The sequence below is a fragment of the Carettochelys insculpta genome, chromosome 2 (genome assembly GCF_033958435.1).
Source record: "Carettochelys insculpta isolate YL-2023 chromosome 2, ASM3395843v1, whole genome shotgun sequence".
Taxonomy (NCBI): domain Eukaryota; kingdom Metazoa; phylum Chordata; order Testudines; family Carettochelyidae; genus Carettochelys; species Carettochelys insculpta.
Genome location: NC_134138.1, coordinates 14,905,080 through 14,926,554, shown reverse-complemented (window position 1 = coordinate 14,926,554; position 21,475 = coordinate 14,905,080). Strand labels below are relative to the sequence as shown.

At 43.8% G+C, this 21,475-nt stretch overlaps 1 protein-coding gene across 2 annotated transcripts in view; it reads right to left on the bottom strand.

Moving 5' to 3' along the window:
• The window catches only part of FAM135B (family with sequence similarity 135 member B), a 225,073-nt gene that overhangs the window by 172,985 nt on the left and 30,613 nt on the right, over positions 1 to 21,475 (bottom strand). For both annotated transcript variants that reach the window (XM_074986620.1, XM_074986621.1), the window contains exon 3: positions 11,676 to 11,770. In XM_074986620.1, the coding sequence (XP_074842721.1) occupies positions 11,676 to 11,770 (95 nt within the window). The remainder of the gene's footprint in view (positions 1 to 11,675; positions 11,771 to 21,475) is intronic.

Genomic DNA, 21,475 nt, shown 5'->3' with positions numbered 1-21,475 from the left:
TGAATAACAGTGTAGGTAATAGACCCATATATTCTAGATTTATGAAGCATCTGAAAAAAATTCCAAAGTTTAAAAAAATAGTACATCCGAACTCCTAAGCTGCATCTACACTAGCAAGTTATTTTGGAAAATCTGGCCCTTTCTCAGAAGAGCACTTGGCGCATCTACACACAAAATGTGCTCCTTCTATCCTAAGTTGAAAGAATGTGGCTCTTCTTCCAGAAGCCATCTTCAGCTCCCGTATCAGGAAAAGTGCCATCTTTCGAAAGCCTCTTTCAGAAAAAACAAGCATGTGTAGGCACTCCGGAGGCCCTTTTTTCAAAATAGCAGTCCTCATGGCACCAGATTTTTTAATCCCTCGCCCATTCTTTCAAAAGAGAAGGATCTGCATGGATCCTCTTTTTTGTGTGTAGATGTGTGCTTTCGAAGGAATTTTTTTTGGAGATCTTCCAGAAGAACTTCTTTCAAAAGATCTCTGTAGTGTAGATGTAGTCCTAGAGTCTAAAAAAATTCTAAGGACTGAATCCTATAGATTTACACTCCTGGGAGATATCCCTATTCAATAGGTAGTTTCTTTGTTTGTAACTGAGTTCTAACCTACACCTTATGTAATCACAGAGGCCTGTCATCAAAAAGGGAAGGGTTAAAGACAGCCTATGTTCCTGGCTAGCTCCACCACATAATACCTGCAGCCATTGGAAGGGGAATAAAAGAACCTGGCTCATTTCCGGACTGACTTCTGAGGAAGCAGGATGAAGTTCTGTCTGTCTGTGTGATGGGAGCTTTGCTGCCAGAGAAACAGGACTAACATCCAGGGCAGCCACTGGGAAAGCAGCACTAAAAGCAAGGAGACAGCAACACTCAACTACAGAATTGTTCAGAACACTGGAGATGACCCAGTAGTAGACGGAGTGTACTTTGTAGCTTGGCTATATCATGAGGCTAAGCCCCTTCATCCCTCCCCTCCCCATGCCAGTGAGGTTAAGACTGTAGGAACACCTAATGGACACAGGGAACAGAGACTCTCCTAACCACCTGCCTCAGTGAAATTGGCAGACATGTCAGAATGCCGGGAAGGTCCACAAAGGAGTGCACTTCTGCCACACCATTACATTGGCTTCATACTACTTCTCTGCCCTCACAGTTCTGGGCATCTTCCCAGACTCTTGTACATATAGTTAGCCCTGGGGGCCATCAAAGTTATATTAACTTCCCATGCAGCTGTGACACTCCCATGCCAACCCTGCCCCAGGCTTGCCCTGAACCCAGCTTGCAAGAGGGTCCTCAAAAGGCAGCCTTATCGATGAGTCCCACAGTGACTGAACTATGGAGATCCACCCCCAGCAAGATTCAGGGCTTTTAGAGTCCCATTTAGGGAGCTCTGGCCCTTTTACCTAGTGTCAAGAATACAGAATGGGCCCAAAAATCTTTCCAAAGCCGTAAGCCAGTAAAGGAAAGTTTTGGCCTTATCTCATGTACCCCCTCTTACAGTCATTTATTTTTATGTTGTCCTATATTTTCTCCTTCTCAAATTAATTTGGGAGTAATTATTTTTCAGTTCTTAAACTACCAAACTCTGCTTTTCCAGGTATTTGGAATTTCTGATTAACTCCCATAAGAGCCACATTGTTAGCAAGTATTTCAAGAACAGTTCATCCCTAGAGTAGCTTATGTTTTATATATATGTTACACTTCATTAAATATTCTGTATATTTACCTGGAGCTCTCTACTAGTAAACATACATATTTATTTTTCAGGTGAATTTGATAAGACCTGAAAACAAACTAGAATGTATGCATTCAAAAATACTCCTACAATCTCTGCTTTCAAAAAGTTATTGAAACAAATGATTAATTTTATACAATTCCACAATTCATGGTGCTATTCTTTTACTTTCTCTAATGATCAGAGAATTACACATACTTGTTTTGACTACACTGAAGTTCATGAGTGGCTTAGCTGCAAAATATCTTTCTCTAAAAGTAGAAGAAAATTACAATTATTTTACTGAGACCTGCTTTGAGTTACTTAACTGTAATAGAGATATTATGGACAAATGTTAATTCATGGTTATAAAAAAATGGTGAAAAAATTGCCTGTGATGGAAGTTCTGTATCAGAGGCCTAATTCATCCATTGTTCATTTGAATCAGTCCCTACATGAAAGATGACCAGAAACATGAGCATGACTTGAACTGATCTGATATTTAGCGGGCAGGAAAAAAGTGCTGTTTACATCTGAATCATGTACTACAAGGACACTGCTGTAAAATGGTAAAACTTCCATTGGAATAAACAGGAGCTATCACCCTGAAAATGCTGCAGGTACAGGTTGAAACTCTCTAATCTGGCAACCTCAGGACCTGACTCGTGCTGGACGAGAGAATTTGCAGGATGACAGAAGGTCAATATTTTCTAGCAGATTACCAACATTTCCACTGTTTACTGGACTCTTAGAAGACATTGAAGGGTAAATTACAGGTAAATAACAGCAAAGAACACTGAGAGTGAGGACTGTTAGCTGGCGAAAAAATTATAGGACCATGGGAAAGTTGGCCACACCCACAATAAGTGGTCATCCAGCTGACTAAAATCACACTGGATTATGGATGTTTCCGGATGATAGAGTTCTGGATTAGAGAGGTTTAACCTGTACAGACAAATGCCTGTACAAACAAAGATCGTCATTTCTTACTCTGTCACAAGTTACACTACATGCCCGTTCTTATGAAGAACTGACCACCATAGTATGAGTGTATTCCAGCAGCAATTTATGCAAAGTTACTGCGCATTTCTTTGTTCTTTCATCATTTCCCCAGAGGAAGACCATTTGCAGCGAAATGTCTTTTTTCTTTTTTGTTTTTAACATGCCCATTGCTATGTGTTTATATTAGAGAACATGAGGTCAAAGAAATGTGCCCTGCACTTGCTTTTCTTGCTGTACCAGAAAACAAACAGTGCTCCTTCTACATTTACATTTCACAGAATCATGGAATCATAAAATCACAGAGCTTGAATGGACCTCAAGAGGCCATCGTGTCCAGCCACCTGCCCCAACCAGGATCAACCCCAACTAAATCATCCCAGCCATGACTATGTCAAGCTGGGACTTAAAAACCTCCAGGGATGGAGATTCCACCACCTCACTAGGCAACACATTCCAGGGCTTCACCACCCTCCTGGTGAAATAGTTTTTTCATAATATCCAACCTACATCTCTCCATCTGTAACTACAGACCATTGCTCCTTGTTCTGCTATCTGACACCTCTGAGAACAGCCTCTCTCCATCCTCTTTAGATCCCCCTTTCAGGAAGTTGAATGCTGCTATCAAATCACCCCACACTCTTCTCTTCACAAACTAAATAAGCCCAGATCCCTCAGACTCTCTTCCTAGGTCATGTGCTCCAGCCCCTTAATCATTTCAGTTGCCCTCTGCTGAACCTGCTCCAGCACATCCACATCCTTTCTATACCGGGGGGGCTGAAAACTGGATGCAATACTCCAGATGTGGCCTCACCAATGCTGAATATAGGGGAAGAACCACTTCTGCTCGAAATGCTCCTCCTGATGCACCCCAATATTCCATTGGCCTTCTTAGCTACAAAGGCACCCTGTTTATGCATATCCAGCCTTTCATTCACTATAATCTCTAGGTCCCTTCCCGCTGTACTGCTGCTTAGCCAGTCAGTCCCCAGCCTATAAGAATGTTTGGAATTCTTCCACCCCAGGTGCAGAACTCTACATTTATCCTTGTTGACCCACAGCAGATTTCTTTTGGCCCAATCCTCCAATTTATCCAGGTCACTCTGGACCCTATCCCTACCTTACAAGAATCTACCTCTTCCCCTAGCTTTGTGTCATTCCGCAAACTTGCTGAGAGTGCAATCTAGTCCCTCATCCAGGTCATTAATAAAGGTATTGAACAACACCAGCCCCAGAACCGAGCCTTGTGGCACTGCACTTGAAACTGACCACCATCCAGATATTGAGCCATTGACCACGACCCGTTGGGCCTGACTGCCAAGCCAGCTATCTCTCCATCTGACAGTCCACGTATCTAATCCATACTTCCTTAACTTATGAGCAAGAATGTTGCAGGAGACTTTATCGAAAGCTTTACTGAAGTCAAGGTATATCACATCTACTGACTTCCCCATATCCACAGAGACATTTACCTCATCATAAAAGCTAATCCGATTGGTCAGGCAGGATTTGCCCTTGGTGAATTCATGTTGACTACTTTTGATTGCTTTCCCATCTTCCAAGTGCTCCAAAATGGATTCCTTGAGGATTCCCTCCACGAATTCTCTGGGGACTGAGGTGAGGCTAACAGGTCTATAGTTCCCTGGATTTTCCTTCTTTCCTTTTTTAAAGATGGGCTCTACATTTGCCATTTCCCAGTCACCTGGGATCACTCCCGATCTCCAAGAGTCTTCATAGATAATGGCCAAAGGCTTGGCAATGACGTCTGCCACTTCCCTCAGTACCCTTGGGTGCATTAAATCCAGACCCATGGAATTGTGTACATCTACTTTTTCTAAGTAGCTCTTAACTTGTTCCTTCCCCACCAAGGTCTGCCCTCTACCTTCCTATACTGCATTGTCTAGCACCGTAGCATGGTGTATACCCTTCCATGACTGTGCTCCAGTTATGCGAGTCATCCCACAAATTCTTTGTTATTCAAATTACTTCATACGTATTAGACTGTACCAGGGCCTCTAGTTCCTCCTGTTTGTTTCCCAGGCTTCCTGTATTTGTGTACAAGCACATTAGAGAAGTGGCTGATTGGGCCACTTTCTCCTCTTCACCTAGGAATCCTACTTTGTTGTACCATATTCCTTCCCCATTTACTTCATGCCAAATCACTGCTGCAACATACACCTGTCTAATGACACTCGTACAAGTGACATGTAATTTAAACCACAGTCTGCTTCACCCTGAACTTCGGCAATATGCTTCAATGGGAGTGAAAGCTGCTTCCTCTAGGCTGCACTTCATCTATGACAGGGGTCAGAAACCTTTTTGAGGCAGTGTCAAAATTTGACTTTTTGACCTCTATGTATGGTCCGAGTGTCAATTATGCTTTTTAATGGCACTAATAGTGCTACTTAGAACAGTTTCATTAATATATAAATAAAGATGCAGAGCTGTACTGTTTAGGTGGTGGTTGGTAGCATTAGCTAGTCTTTTGTTAATGTATGAGAAGAATGGCATCGAGAAACCTCCCAGCTGCATGGGGGAGGAGGGCTGGCATTGAGCTTCCTCCTTGCATGCTGATGAAAATTGGCTCACATGCCAGTCTTGGCACCTGTGCCAGGGGTTGCTGCCCCCTGATCTATGGCTTATACAGATGCTTCCTTATTTTAAGTTAGTAGACACAATTCCTGTGTACTTTTACATACATAATACCTTTCATACCCTTTCATAATTAAAACTTATTTTCTGCAATTAGAGCCCTGGCCAAGTTTTCTATGCAGATTCTGTAATTCCCTGACACTTTTCCATTGGAGAGAGCATCAAGATCTTCAGAAAGTTCCACCTCCACAGGCTCGGCATCTAGCTCAGACATTTCTGGAAGTGCTGGTATGAGGTTGTCAAGTTCAGGTTGTATTGTACACTTGTGGGAATAAAGACTTGAGTAGTGTTCCACCTATCGGGACATCTGCAGCTTTTTCTCTGTGATCACCTGTCCATTTAAATGGTTCAGTCGGGTGACTCTGGTAAAGTCTGGTCCAAGCGCTTTCTGCCTCCGCAGAACTATGAATATCAACTGGCAAGATAAATATTCAAATGCAGCTGTCTTGTCAAGATCTGGCATACCTAGCCTCATAGTGATCCTCAACAGCAGAAGACTGTGATGACTTGGCCATGTGAGAAGAATGGGTGACAAACGTCTTCCCAAAGAAATCCTCATCAGTGAACTGTCATGTGGGTTGAGAAAAAGAGGAAGACCAAAGCTAAGATTCAAGGATACATGCAAAAATGCCATGAAAAAATTCAACATCGATCCAAAATCCTAGGAATCTACCTCATGAGATTGAAATACCTGGTGACAATTGCTATGACAGGGCACGTCATCCTTTGATAGTACATGCGCAAGCCATGCAAAAGAAATTCGTTTTAGAAGGAAAAACTCTCAGACTCAGGAAGCTGGAAATAGACTGACATGCGGTTATTGCAATCGACTGTGCAAATCCAATATTGGGTGGATGAGCGATGAGAGAAGCTGCAGACTCAAACACTGCCCATAGATCCTCACCACTGCTGCTAACCACTGTCTCTCAAGATGAAAAGGGGCCATAATAGTATCTATGCAGAAAGTTTTAAGAGCTGTAACAAGCCAGTTTTGAACTATAGACACAAAGAAACATTAGCCACAGACAGAAGTATTACATAACTTATTTAATTGTGTGTACCAAAGCCTGAACTGTTTTCCTCAGACTCTGCAGAAAAATTTTCCTTAGCCCTCAGAATAAACCTGAAATGCTGCAATCAAAAGTTACAGTATAGCGGGATGGGCCTGATCTAAAAATAGGGTTACAGTTAATAATAAATAATGTTTATTTCTTATATAGTATTTTCTTCAGTGGCGTCACCACCTCACAAAATCCTGTGGGGAAAGATTGAAAAGAGAGGGCATGCTTAGTATGTTCAACATCTTTATTAATGACCTGGATGAGGGCATGGATTGCACCCTCAGCAAATTTGCAGATGGCACTAATGTATGGGATCAGGTAGATACATTGGAGGGTAGGGACAGAGTCCAGAGTGACCTAGACAAATCAAAGGTTTTAGCCAAAGAGAAATTTGATGAGGTTCAACAAGAAGTGCACAGTCCTGTACTTCAGATGGAAGAATCCCAAGCACTGTTACAGGCTGGGGACCAACTAAGTAACAGTGCAACAGAAAGGGACCTAGGGATTACAGTGGATGAGAGGCTGGATATGAGTTAACAGCATGCCCTTGTAGCCAAGAAGGCTAATGGATTATTGGGGTGCATTAGGAGAAGCTTTTCCGGTAGCTCTAGAGAAGTTATTATTCCCCTCTACTCAGTGCTGGTGAGGCTACATCTGGAGTATTGCATCCACTTTTGGGCCCCCAGTATAGAAAGGATGTAGACACATTGGAGCGGGTTCAGTGGAGGACAATGAAAATGATTAAGGGGGTGGAGCACATGACCTGTGAGGAGGGACTGAAAGATTTGGTCTTATTTAGTTTGCAGAAGAGAAGAGTGTGGGGTGATTTGATAGTAGTGTTCAACTTCCTTAAAGGGGGTTCTAAAGAGTATGGAGAGAGACTGTTCTCAGTGGTGACAGATGGCAGAACAAGGAGCAATGGTCTGAAGTAACAGAGGGAGAGGTGTATGTTCGATATCAGGAAAAACTATTTCACCAGGAAGGTGTCGAAGCACTGGAATGCGTTACTGAGAGAGGTGTTGGAATCTCCATCCCTAGGGCTGTGGCCACACTTGGCCAAAACTTCAAAATGGCCATGCTAGTAGCCAAACTGGAGGATAGTAATGAGGTGCTGAAATGAATATTCAAAGGCTTATTAGCATGTTGCCAGCCGCGGCACTTCGAAAGTGCTGAGTTTCGATCGTGCGCAGCTCGGCTACATTGGGATTCTTTTCGAAAGGACCCAGCAAACATCAAAATCCCCTTATTCAGCTGATGAATAAGGAGATTTAGAAGTTTGCAGGGTCCTTTTGAAAAGGATCCGCATGTAGCCGAGCCGGGCATAATCTAAATGCGGCACTTTCGATGTGCCTTGGCCAGGATCATGTTAATAAGGCGCTGACTATTCATTTCAGTGCCTCATTAGTATCGTCCAATTTGGCCATTACCATGGCCATTTTGAAGTTTTGGCCAAGTGTTGCCACAGTCTAGAGGTTTTTAAGTCCCAGCTTGACAAAGTCCTGACTGGGATAATTTAATTAGGATCAATATTGCTTTGGGCAGGGGGCTGGACTCAATGACCTGAGGTCCCTTCCAGCTTCAGGATCCTATGATTCTATGATTCTTAGTCTTGAGAGGGGAAAAAAAGACTGAGTGGGGTGAGGACTGACAAGACCTCAGATATGTTGAGTTACTCTGAAGAGGATGGTGATCTATTGTTTGCCTTGTCTCTCATGGCAGGACAAGTGTCTTAAGCTGCAGCAAGTGAGATTTAGATTAGATATTAGCAAAAACTTTGCAATTATAATGGCAATTAAGCTCCAAAGAAGGCTGTGGATTACCCCTTGTAGTAAAATGAGGGCCTAAACCATAAATCCATGTTTCACACGCCTGGTGAGAGGCCAGAGGCCTGGTCAACAATAGTCAAGACTTTGCTAACATAAAGCAAAATTAAGCTGTGAGCAAGAGACAGGGCCTGCTCACAGAACTTAGAATCAACAGGGCTGATAGTGCAGAAACACATATTGCTAGTAGGCCCAGGATATATGCACATTCCAGAAGAATGGGCCACCAGTGTTTCCTGTTCCATAGGGAGTATAATTAAAACCTGCAATGTCTTAACCCCACATCCCCACACGCCACCATACACACAAAATCTATATATTATACTTTTGCAAATCAGTGAGAACAGAATAAAGGAAGGGCCCACAGTTTAGCTTAAACTTCATCCTCAGTAAGTGTCACTCTTCCACAGGCTCCACGATTCCATTATGAAACACTTCCAAAGCCAGCCAAAGAAAAACTGAAAGGTTTAAATACCCCTGACTTGATGTTAGCCCTGTTAAGCTGTTAAACTCCTGCCTGGATTGCATTAGCTTCATGCCAGTCTGCCACTAATCGTGTAACCACTGTACAATTTGCATTCTGTTTATAAGGGGTTTTGAGACTGACAAAACACTGCAGCCTCTGTTGTCTTTCAGGCACATACAAATGTTAGGAGGAAGAAAATGGTAGGTCAATGATGTCAAGACACAAGAGAGAAAGGAAGTAATTTTACCTACTTCCTGGATAATATGTTAATTCACTTGATTTATAACGCATAGCTGTGTTAAATTACGTTCCAGGACAATAAAAGTTCACTTTGAAATGTAGTTCTGCCACTAGTTTTTGCTGTGCTGTAGACAGCCTTTGTCATAGCCTTCTGCTAACAGGGCTTGATCTAAAGCCCACAGGAGTTAATGAAAAGATTCCAAAAGATACCAGGTGATTCTGGATTGGACTCATAGTTGTTTTCACTGACCTAGTGTCTCTTAGGCCAGAAGGAGCCCAGAACACCATCCCATTTACATGTCAGATTGCTAGCTGCACCCTCCTATGCTGGCAACATCCCGGAGAGAGACAGATGGGAAGATAGAATGGTGCTATTACTTCCCTCCCAAGAGGTTCCACCAGGGAAGAGGCAGCTTTAATTCCACAAGAGTTCCATATGGGCTGTTCAGGTTCACTAAATCTTCTTCTTGTGTCCCACACCATGCTCCTTCCCTAGCGAGTAATACCTCACTTTCTGTAGGAGGGCTGTTCTAAATCCTTGCAGGATGCCTGTTAGAACAACCCTAATAACCTCTTTGCAATGCAGGTTCCTCTGCTTGGCACTCTGTCCCAGGGTCTGGTGTCAGCTTCCTCCAGCCAAAACCTCCCAATGTATTTGGTCATAATTACATCACATGGGCTGTGTCTACACGTGCACGCTACTTCGAAGTAGCGGCACTAACTTCGAAATAGCGCCCGTCGCGGCTACACACGTCGGGCGCTATTTCGAAGTTAACTTCGACGTTAGGCGGCGAGACGTCGAAGTCGCTAACCTCATGAGGGGATCGGAATAGCGCCCTACTTCGACGTTCAACGTCGAAGTAGGGACCGTGTAGACAATCCGCGTCCCGCAATGTCGAAATTGTGGGGTCCTCCATGGCAGCCATCAGCTGGGGGGTTGAGAGACGCTGTCTCTCCAGCCCGTGCGGGGCTCTATGGTCACCGTGGGCAGCAGCCTTTAGCCCAGGGCTTCTGGCTGCTGCTGCTGCAGCGGGGGATTCATGCTGCATGCACAGGGTCTGCAACTCGTTGTCGGCTCTGTGTATCTTGTGCTGTTTAGTGCAAGTGTGTCTGGGAGGGGCCCTTTAAGGGAGCGGCTGGCTGTTGAGTCCGCCCTGTGACCCTGTCTGCAGCTGTGCCTGGCACCCTTATTTCGATGTGTGCTACTGTGGCGTGTAGACGTTCCCTCGCAGCGCCTATTTCGATGTGGTGCTGCGCAACGTCGATGTTGAACATCGACGTTGCCAGCCCTGGAGGATGTGTAGACGTTATTCATCGAAATAGCCTATTTTGATGTCGCCACATCGAAATAAGCTACTTCGATGTAGGCTTCACGTGTAGACGTAGCCATGACCAGCTGCTGAAATGCCATCACTAATCCAATGCAGCTTGGCCATTTGTTGAACATTATCCAATAGTTCTGGGCTGGAAATTACCCAAGAGTTTCAGACAGCTTTTACGTGGGTGATTTCATTTTTGTACTGCCCTTCCCCATTCAATTCTGTAGCCTCCTGGGGTTAATCAGACCCAGATGAAATTCAGAGAAGCATTTGAATTCTCAGCTTCCTCCCAGATGCCATTATGCATTTCATGTCTTTGAGAACAAACTATTCATTCCCTCATGAAGCAGCCAGGAGAGCTGTTTTACAATAAACACTTTCATAGGCACCAGTCCCAGGACAGGGAGGTTGCCGGATATTTAAATATTCTGGATGACAGGAAAGAGGAAGAGGAAAGAGTGCAAAACCTTGCACTTCATAACGTTAAATGAAAACAAGATTAGACATTAAGAAACAAGCAAAAATGTATGCAGGGTACTTTATTTACCAACAACAGCAGTATTGTACACTGTAAACTTATAGGCTTCTTCTACAGAGATCTTTCGAAAGAAGCTCTTCCAGAAGAGCTCTTCCAAAAGAACTTCTTTCAGAAGACCATGTCCACACAAAAAGGTGGATCAAAAGTCTGATCTGCTCTTTCAAAAGACAGTATTCACACAGCCCCCACTCTTTCAAAAGAACAGGCCAGTGATCGAAAATAAAGCTGTTCTCTCAAAAGAAGGGCCCTGCAGAGCATCTACACACATCTTCTTTAAAAAGAAGATTTTGAAAGGGGGCGCTCTTCTTGAAATGGGAAAGGAGGAGTGATTTTGAAAGGAGCACCACATTCTTTTGATTTACTTTCAAAAGAATGCTTTGTGTGTGTGTAGATGTTCCATGGCTCTTTCAAAAGAGCCCCCTTCTTTCAAAAAAAATCTTTCGAAAGAACTTGCTAATGTAGACGCAGCCATACTGTATTTGTTGTATTTATTTGTATTTACTTTCACTATCCTGTACTTATAGAAAATGTAACTAAAATTTATTTATGGGTAAAATGCTAGTGACTTGAGAGTCCTGGATGATAGAATGCCGGATACGAAAGAGTCCACTGCATTCACTTACCCTAAAAATGGCACCCAATTGAATCTGATTGTGCTTCTCTCACATATTCCATGAGGGACCAGCTTTAAACTTCAGAACTGGAGCCCATCTCTTTAACAGGACAACCCAGTACACATCCCGAAATGCAACTGAGCATCAGGAGAAGTTCAGTTGTGGATCTCAACTGAGATTTGTACTTGGATTGTCATTCACTTATTCTGTTTTCTCCAACTTGGAACAGATAAACTCGACTCTCTTCAGGTCACTTACCTACAAATGTCTCACCTGTTCGCTCTACGACTGTGGCAATCAGTCTATGAGGAATCCTGGATGGAAGCTTCAATGCTGCTCGTATCTGGTAGTATCTAAAGAGCATATTCGAAAGAAAAGATGTTATGCATATGACTGTGACTACTTTATTCAATATGAGAAAAAGAGTTTGACCACACACTAGGTATTTACTCTAGTTCAGAGAACAAATATGCAGCTATGATATTATGGGGAACAGGTGGACTGGACTGTAAACACTTTATACAAGTTTAATTTTACTGACATCAAGAGAATTGCTCCTGATTTACACCAGTGTGAGAGAAAGATCAAGTCCAATAACTGATTGACATGAAGGTCTGTGACAAAGAAGCTCACTTCAAGAAAAGAAAAGTGGGTAAATGCCCATGTTGCAATGCAAACACAATCAAACAGGATGTGCTGAAAAACTAACACAAATGAAAACAGGAAATAAACATTTGTACATTTTCCAAACACGCGCCTCTGACTAACAAACTTCTATTCACACTGTGATTATTAACAAGGCAACCTTTTACATATTCGCATAACCAGATCTAAGCCCACTTACATTCTAATTATTAGCCATCAGTGGACCAAATCTTGTGCTATACCCTCAGGTTTTGACTTTTGTTTTTGCCAGTGGATGGGCTCCCACCCTTCTGATATTACTGTGCATTCTATATGTGCTCCTGCCACCTACTGATGGCTTGAGAGTGCTGAACATATATTATTTTTTTCTGTAGGTGCTTATGCCCTCACAGAGTTGGTGCCTAGGTTTACACCTATCAGGACTGTACTTGTCCACAGAATGTGAGAAGACAGCAATGGATTTTTTTTCCTGAGTGAGATTTAAGTGCAAGACTTCATAGATTTGTTTTCATATATTTGCAGACAGCCTCTGTATACAAACAGAGGGATATATTCCTCAACAGAAATCTTCACAAGCCAGGAGTAAAAGGCACCATAGACTTGGATACCTGGGTTCTGTACAAATTGTAACTGGCCTTCGTGGAGTCATTTCATTTCCATTGCTGTCTGTGTTCATTCTGCTCCTCTTTGCTTGGTCTATTCACATTATGAATTCTTTGGGGGACAGGTATTGTGGGACTGTTCGGTTTAGAAATGATAATAAAAGAGAGATACAGTAGTGGTCTGTAATCTCAAGAATGGTATGGGCAAAGTGAATAGGGATGTATTATTTAACTCTTTAGAAGTTATGAGAATTAGATGCTTTTCAATCAAATTAATAGCTGCAAGTATGGGGCAAAGAAAGAAGCACTTCTTCCCACAATGCATAATTAACCTGTAGAACTCATTGTCCTGGGATCTTGTGAATGCTGGAAGTATAACTGGGTTTGAAAAAAAAGATATATTCAAATACAATAGAATCATCAATGGCTGCTAGCCAGGTAAGTCCAGGATGCAATCCTGTGATCCGGGTGACCTTAAATCTCCAATGAACGGTATTTGAGACTGGACCACAGCGAACAGATCACTTGATAACTGCCCTGTTCTCTTCATTCTCTGTAAGCACTAGTTGAAGCACTGGCCTGACTCACTATAGCCATGCATGTTTTATGTCTTACAATATATATGTACAATGCTAACACAGTAGGGCCCCAGCTTCAGTTAGTGCCTCTAGATGTAAATAACACTAATTATAAGTTTAAACAGTTTGTCAATGGAGTCCAACAGCTTGCATCCACAGATATTTACATGCCTTACAAACTACTATATGTGTGTCTTTATGAGTATCTGGAAATGAACTGTTCAGGAAGCCAGACATCCCTAAACTGACATAACCACCACTGAACACACCAATCGCACCTCCGTTAAAACTACCGAACCAACTTAAACCACTCTCCTTTGTTTAGTCAGTAGTGGAGATAGGTTGTATTAAGCATTCCAATGCATTCAGATTCTCAGCAAAGATTTTAAGAGCAGACAAGACCCATGCATATGAGAACCTGCAGAATGATACGTTGTGTGGTTCCTGAGCTGAGATCCTCATGCAAAGAGCATGCTTTAATCAAACCTTCCCTGCAGAAAAGGATACAGATCTAGCTGCCAAACCCAGCAAATCCCCAAGGATTTGCATTGACCCCAGGCATATCCACTTCATCACTGTTTGGCAATTATTAACCAATTCATCTCCTGTGGTGCTCCAGCACCAAATGTAAGTACACCCTGAATGCAGGAAGCCAATCATCATCATTTTCATCAACAACAACACACCATGGGCTCCATGCCCCTTGGTGTCCAATGCCTCCCTCACTATTTCCATCTTTCCCTGTCCCATGCAGAATGGCTTAGTTTCTGTATGCTAGCTCTGCACCAATCTACTATATCACCTACCCATTCTCTGTGGGGTCTGCCTCTCCTATTTAACCTGTCCATTATGCCAAATACCAGAGCCTTCTCCTCCCATGCATTGATATTCCTTCCACCTCTTCCTCAATCTTGTCCATCGCTCTCTCTAGGTGCATGATGAAAATACTCAGTGATATCAGATCTCTTTGTCTTGCATCTCTCCTCAATCTAAACCATCTTCCTAACTCTCCACACGTTCTCACCACTACCTCTGCATTATCGTTGATATCCTTCAACAACCGTTACGAGTCTGCTATTCACACTGTATGACTCCAACACTGCCCAAGTCACTTTCTGATCTACACTGTCAAATACCATCTGAAAATTGATGATGCAATTGTAGATGTTCTTGTTCTTTTTTTGAGCTTTCTTTGCTATCAATCTTAGTGCAAATATCTGCTGTATGGTATGTCTATCTGTCCAGAATCTACCTTGTTCAGCTGTTAGATGTTCTATCTGCAATCTCAGTTTCTCTGCAGTATCTTCAAACACACCTTGCCTAGATGACTCTCTAGGGCAGTCGTTCTGTAGTTCTTGCACTCCAGCATGCTTCCTTTCTTGTGTATTGTCACTCACACACATCTTGTCCATTCCTTAGGTGCCTTCCCTTCTTTCCACTCTATATTATGTAGTCAGTGTATTTCCTGAATCATACTTTCTCTGACGTATTTGATCATCTCTACCACAATCTTATCATTTCCAGGGTTCCTGTTGTTCTTTAGTGGTTTCACTACTCTTTCTACTTCCTCCTTCAAATACCTATCTTGTTCTTGATGCTTAGTGGTGATATCTTTTTCAGTTCTTTGATCAGTATCTCTGAGACATTCAGCTTCAACTATGCTTTGTACAGATTGGTGAAGTATCTTATCCGTCACTGCACAATATTCTCCTTGTTCATAAGCACCTCATCATTCTCATCTTAATTGCTTTGGCTGCCACTTGCTATTAATATTCCTAATAGTTTTATATACCCCCGTAGTCTTACCCTTGCTGTAATACTCTCTATATCTTAACATTGCTCCTCTAAAAATTTTGCCATATTCACTCTGGTCGCTTTCCTTATCTTATTGCATTTCAGTTTATACTGCTTTTCCTCCCTCTCACAAACATCCCTTCTGATCATACTCAGCTAGAAAGCAGAAAACATTCAGACTGAACAGAGGTTTACTGTAGGATAGCATTTGAGTTGTCTTTAAACAAACTGAGTCATTGCTTCTATAGTCCTGCTCACTGTGTCATCATTTAAACATATTATCCTACATGTCTAAATGACACCACACATCATTTGTTTCAGTTTACTCCTCAAACATCCAGATCTTTTTACTTTTAACCTTGCTGGTTTTCAAAGGAATAGTATTTGGACTATTCTATGAGAAAGAACCCATTTCTTTTTTTCAAGAAACCTAAAACTGGAGCGAATAATAAAAAAGGGCTTCTACCGTTTAAAAGCTGAAACTACCTCTTCATTATAAAGCCCAGTTCTCCACTGCCTTGCTCTCTGTATAGTTATTTATTCCTGTGCCATGTGAGAATGGAGTAGGAATACAATACTACTAAATTAGAATGGCATGAGACTTTTATTTTGTACAGTTTGCACATAATACCAGGGCACACTCAGGACTAGAGGGTGGAGGGAAGGGATCACTCTCATCCCTCATTCCTAGGGTCTCTTACAGTGCGTTGCTGATGTAGCTTTAAGCTGGGCTGCTCACAAATAGTCTTCCAGCATGCAAGCCAGGCCTTAATCATTTGAGAAATACAGGCTGCCAGTCACCAGCCTTGGTTATAGTGGAGCATGAACCCAACAGACTCCCAATCCCAGATTCTGCCCCGCCCCTCCCCAAACTATGTATTCTGTATTGCCCAGTCCTCTGTTGGACAGTGTAGATGCACCATCTATTATTCCTTACAGGGAAAAATATTCCAGTTTATCACTTTGAATAGAGTTACTCAGGCACTTTAATGTAAACACACTGGAATACAGAAAACAAACAAGTTTTTAAATGCAATGACAGATTTTTAGTGAGTACAAGTAAGGAGGCATGCAAGTCTGAAATGGTTACAATAAAAATAAAGACAAATGCTTACTAGTATCTAATTAAGCAACTAGCTTAGTTGCAAAACAAACTTTCTCATCATGTGCTCCAACAAATCACTGAGCAAAATTTCACATCAGAACCTTTCTCTCACAGTCCAAGATCTGTTTCATTTTGTATTCTCAGATGTGAACAATGAGGTGGGCCAGAGTGAGACAGTTCTCCCTGGATGGTGTTGGTCACTCTGCTTTTAAAGCTTCAGAAAGCCCCTTGAAAAATATTTCCAACAGAGATCCAGGAGATTAATGTATGAGGAAAGATGTTCCCTGCTGGGATTTTTTCACAAGTTTGAACTTCCTTTGTTTCCCTTTCCCTTTATAATTGCATGCATACTGTTGGCAAACATATTGTATCAGGATAATACTAATTTCTGAACCAATCCAAATGATGTTTCACAAGTGTAATGTAGATTACAAATGCAGTCCTGCACGGATACTAAACTTGTATCTGAATATGCAAAAATGAGCTGTGGATATCTGCATCCATATCTGCACATATCCTTGGGGATTCTATACAGACTCTGGTGATAATGATCCATAATAATCCATATTTATCTGAATATAGAATGTTTCCAAAATGTAGAATCAACTGGGATCAACTGGGAAAATGCATTTGGAGCAAGGAATGGTCAAAAAGTTTTGGAGGAAGTTTTTACTTTCGAAAAGTCGTCTTCACTGTGAGCTCCTTATTGTTGGATTTGTTGGTTTATGGGAGGACCAGTGGTTTTGGCATGCTTTGGAGGGCTTAGCAAGGGCTTGTATTTACTTCCTTCTTTTTTATACAGATTAGGAAGTGTGATCTCAAGCGTCCCACCCTGTGCAAAACTGCCACAGAGCCCTTAAGAATGCGACTGAGGAATCTCACAATCTTCTGCCTCTTTCACCAGCTCTTTAGCAAACTGGGGCTGAGAGATGCTCCAGAGAGCAAAAGAAGCAGCTGTAAAGGCTTATTGACTTCCCTCTCAGAAGCTGACTGAAGAGTCAGATCATGAGCGTTTAGAGTCAGGTGTGAAAGGAGGTTCTGGCCCAAAAGTGACTAAACTTTTCAGTACATCTTTCAGCAAGGTTGAGGATTGGTGGGATAAGAAGGACCTGAAAACTGACAAGGTTTGCATGGCTTCAGTATGAACACTCAGCCCAGCTAGATTCTATATTAAACAATGTTCTTATGAACTCTGTAAGGTTTTTAAGGACCACCATCATCAGCAGCATTCTCTTACTAAAACCAACACTGCTGAATATATTAAGCAGGTAAGTAGTCAGAGCAGCTAATAATCAATAAGTATTTATTTCATAGCTGTATATCTATCTATATTATAGAGTGCATCCCTCTGTCTGTGAGTCCATCCATCTGTGCAGCTTTAAGTCTGTTTATTCAATAAATCATCCTAAACTGTACGAAGTATGACCTATAAATTTGGTATGCAGCTTCCCCTTACCCTAATATAAAACCAGGTTGGGGTCTGGATATGCCCAGAAAACAGGAAGTGTCAGGAATGGGACTGTTTTCCATAACATGGAAAAGGAGGAACAGAGAGAGGAGAGATATGGTACTGTGTGTGGCCACTGGGGGCAGCTGCAGCACCAAGAGAGTGGCTGGCAGGGCCAGAGCTCTGCCTTCTGGCCAGCCACCAGACTGGGTAAGTATCTCACTTGTCCCAAACCCAGAGCCTGTTCCCAATCCCATGGAGAGACTGCAGGCTGAAGGGAGGGGGGCTCCTGACTGGGAGGCAATCCCCAGAGTCTCCCCACCCCAGCGAACCCACAGGCTGTGGAAGGGCCACTGGAGAGGATGGCAGCCCCTGGAGCCAGTCCCATCAGACAGTCTGCAGGCTATGGCAAGATAACCAGTGGGGGGCAGCTCCCCCAGGCCACAGAGAGGCCATTGGAGGGCAGAGCTGCCCCTGAAGCTTCACTCTCCTCTGTCCCCGACAGCCTGCAGGCTATCTACCGGAGTCCGGGAAATTGCCCCTGGAGCCTCCCCCAACCTGCAGACTGGGGGTTGGGGTTCCCACAGCAAATCAGGGGCAGCCCCCAGAGCATCTTCCCATGAACAGGATGCTGTATGGCAGGAGCTGCTGGAGGCCCAGGGTAGTCCCCAAAGTGCTGCACCACAAAAGCAGCCGTGGGGTCGGGGGACATCTGTAGGCTGCCCACAGAGAAATGCCCCCCCAACAGACTTCAAAATACGGGGGCATGTCCCCAAGCAAGGCACCCTTGGAGCAGCTGCAGGCTGGAGGCAGTCCCCAGAGCACTGTCACCATGAAAACAGACTGCAGAATGTGGGGGTGCACTTCTGGAGGCCAGGGATGGACCACAGAGCCTCAGCCCCAAATCTACAAGCATGTACCCTCAGATCACACCCCCCTAGGAGGAGCCACTGACTGGAGAGTCCCCCTGGGAGGAGCCAGCACTAGAGCAACACCACCCTTGCCATGGGTGACCCAAGTCAACCCAATCCTACCACCTAGCCTCCTGTCCTGAGCCCTCTGTCCTGAGTCCCGCACCTCTCATCAGCCTTGACTTCTGCATCCCCACCTGCTCTTAGTCCCCCTCATCATCCTACCCTGAACCGCCACCCTCTGACTTGAAACCCCTCCCAACCCTTCCAAACTTCTGCCCTAAGCTACCCACCTCCTGCCGCTCCTGACCCCCAAACTCTCACGCCACCCTTCCTGTTGGAAAAATACAGTAACTGAAATACAGCATGTACATTTTTCATTTATTTGAAAAATTACTTCAGTTTGAGACCTGAACAACACTGGGTACATCTGCTTGTTTTTCTATATTTGTCACTTCCAGGCTTAAAGGGACTGACATTTAAATAGGACATAAACAACAGAGGAGAGAGCTGGCTTTTACGTCTCAACACAGAAGAATTTGTCATCCAGCAGGACACCATGTGAAACACAGTTGTGATCACACTGTCATCACCCTGACAGTACACTACTATAGAGCTCTGACAGCAAGCCTTGCCTTTTGCCAGTGACAGATTACTTAAGTGTACCCGTCTGTATTCTCTGAACATGCCAGAGAGGAGCAAGCTGCAAAAGGAAAAAGTAAATACCTCAAACAAGGAAACTGAATAACCAGGGCTTATGAATAATTAGAATTTTAAATGAGATGTGCAGGGCCATCAGTCAGCTTAAAAGGAGTTTGGTACAGGGGTCTGGTTAACTCAGTCACTAGAAGTGATTTGATCTGCCTGAATGTTTGTTGATCAGCTATGACTAGAATGGAATGCAATAGGTCTTCTAGATGTAATGCAACAAACAATTCCATTCCATCTATGAGCCTCATTTAAAACCCAGCCTAAGCGGTTCAACCTCTCTAGTCCAGCATGCTTGGGACCTGCCAAGTGCTGAACAAGAGAATTTGCCAAGCCACGGTAAGTCAATATTGTCTAGAACAGTGGTTCTCAAACTTTTTGGCATCACGCTCCCACTTTTGATTTTTGAGAAACCCTCACCCCCCACCTTTACCATCATCCAACACCCCTTTTAACAAAAAAATCAATTTGTAATTTAAAATAAGCACAATAACTTGATATAAAAATGTTATTTAAAGTTAAAAAGAAGCACAAATAGTTTTTCTTTGCCCCTTGCGGGCCACCAGAGCTGACTGTGACAGCCACCAGTCCACCTGAGCACTGCAGAGCCAGAACTGCCCACCCGAGCCATGCACCGCTGAAGCCAGCCACCAATCCACCCTCCAGCCACCTGGGCCAGCTGCCTGCTCACCGGCTACCTAAGTCCCACTCTGCTGGGACCAGCTGCCTGCCCACCAGCTGCCTGCCCCAGCCGCAGGCCCACTGCCCAAGCTGTCCACCCAAGCCCCACGCTTCCAGGGACAGCCACCCACCCGCCTTCCCAAGCTGCTCAAGCCCCTCGCTACTGGGGCCAGCAGCCCGAGCTCCACGTTGTTGGGGCCAGCAACCTACCTGTCAATCTAACCAAGCAAGCCTCGTTCTGCTGGGGCCAGCCACCCACCCGCCAGCCTGAGCAGCCTAAGCCCTGTGCTGCCAGGTCCAGCTGCCAGCCCAAGCCACCTGAGTCCTCTGATGCTGGGGCCAGCTCCCAAAGCACTGCAAGTCCTACAAGCTGGCTGGCTGCCCAACCCCTGTGAGCAGCCCTCCTGAGCCCCTCCCATCCCACAAAGCCAGGCATCACTCCCCCATTATTACCCCATCCCCCTAACCTGAGCCAGGCACCCCCACCCTCTCTCCTAATCCCATCCTCTTCCTCCCCCACCCAACCCACATTAACTCATCTTTGCAGAAGGCAGCTAGTTCCACGTGGATCTTCGCTGGCTTCCTGCTTTTTATAGCGTCTGTGCCAGGTCACCCACATAAAATGGCAGGGGCTGAGAGCCGGAAGCAAAGGCTGGATATTTCTTCAGATGTGGGGGAGGGCTCGGTTGCCTTGCGCCCCCCCCCCCCGAATGTCTTCACATATCCCCCAGGGGGGCACACCCCCCAGTTTGGAAAACCATGGTCTAGAACATTACTTACACTTCCACTGCTTACTGGGCTCTTAGAAGACATGGAGGGGTAAATTACAGCTAAATAGCAGCACAGAACAGTGAGAGCCAGGACGGGTGGCTGTAAACAAACTCTATGGGACCAGGGAAAACTTGGCCACACCCATGACAAGTGGTCATCGAGCCAACTAAAATCATGCCAGATTATGGATGATGCCAGATGAGAGCATTCTGGAATAGAAAGGTTCAGCCTGTACCACAAACCCTGAATCATGCCTCCTCTATATCCAACATACAGCACTTATATAGTACTGACAAAAATAGAAACATGGTTTTCACAAGTCCTTTAAGAAATTTCTATACATTTGTACATAAATATCCACTGCAATTCTATAAAAGTTCCATATAATATAATTGATTTATTAAATGAATGAAGAGAGTTGGTCTACTATTCCTCCTCAGTGAAATTCATGAGTTTGTTGATGCCAGCTCAAGGACTAGTGACCAGCTAAGTTCCATTTAAGCCCTTAAAGTAAGAATAACTAATACTTAAGTAGTACTTAGGCTTTATTCAGGCCCTCCACCAATGGCTGATTTTTACCTGCACCAACAAGCAGAGCTGAAGCACTGTCAGCAGAAGTATCCCTTGTTCCATCCAACAGGGCTAACTTGTGCCCTGGAAAGACTATGAACTGGGTGGATTACACTTTACTCCCATAACCCAGTTCAGATCCAATTTCATACAGGAAAAAAATGGTGCCCACAATACAATCAATGTAGGTGCCTGGTTTGAAAATCCAGCCATGTTGTTAGATGATCCACTTGCCATTTTGTGGAT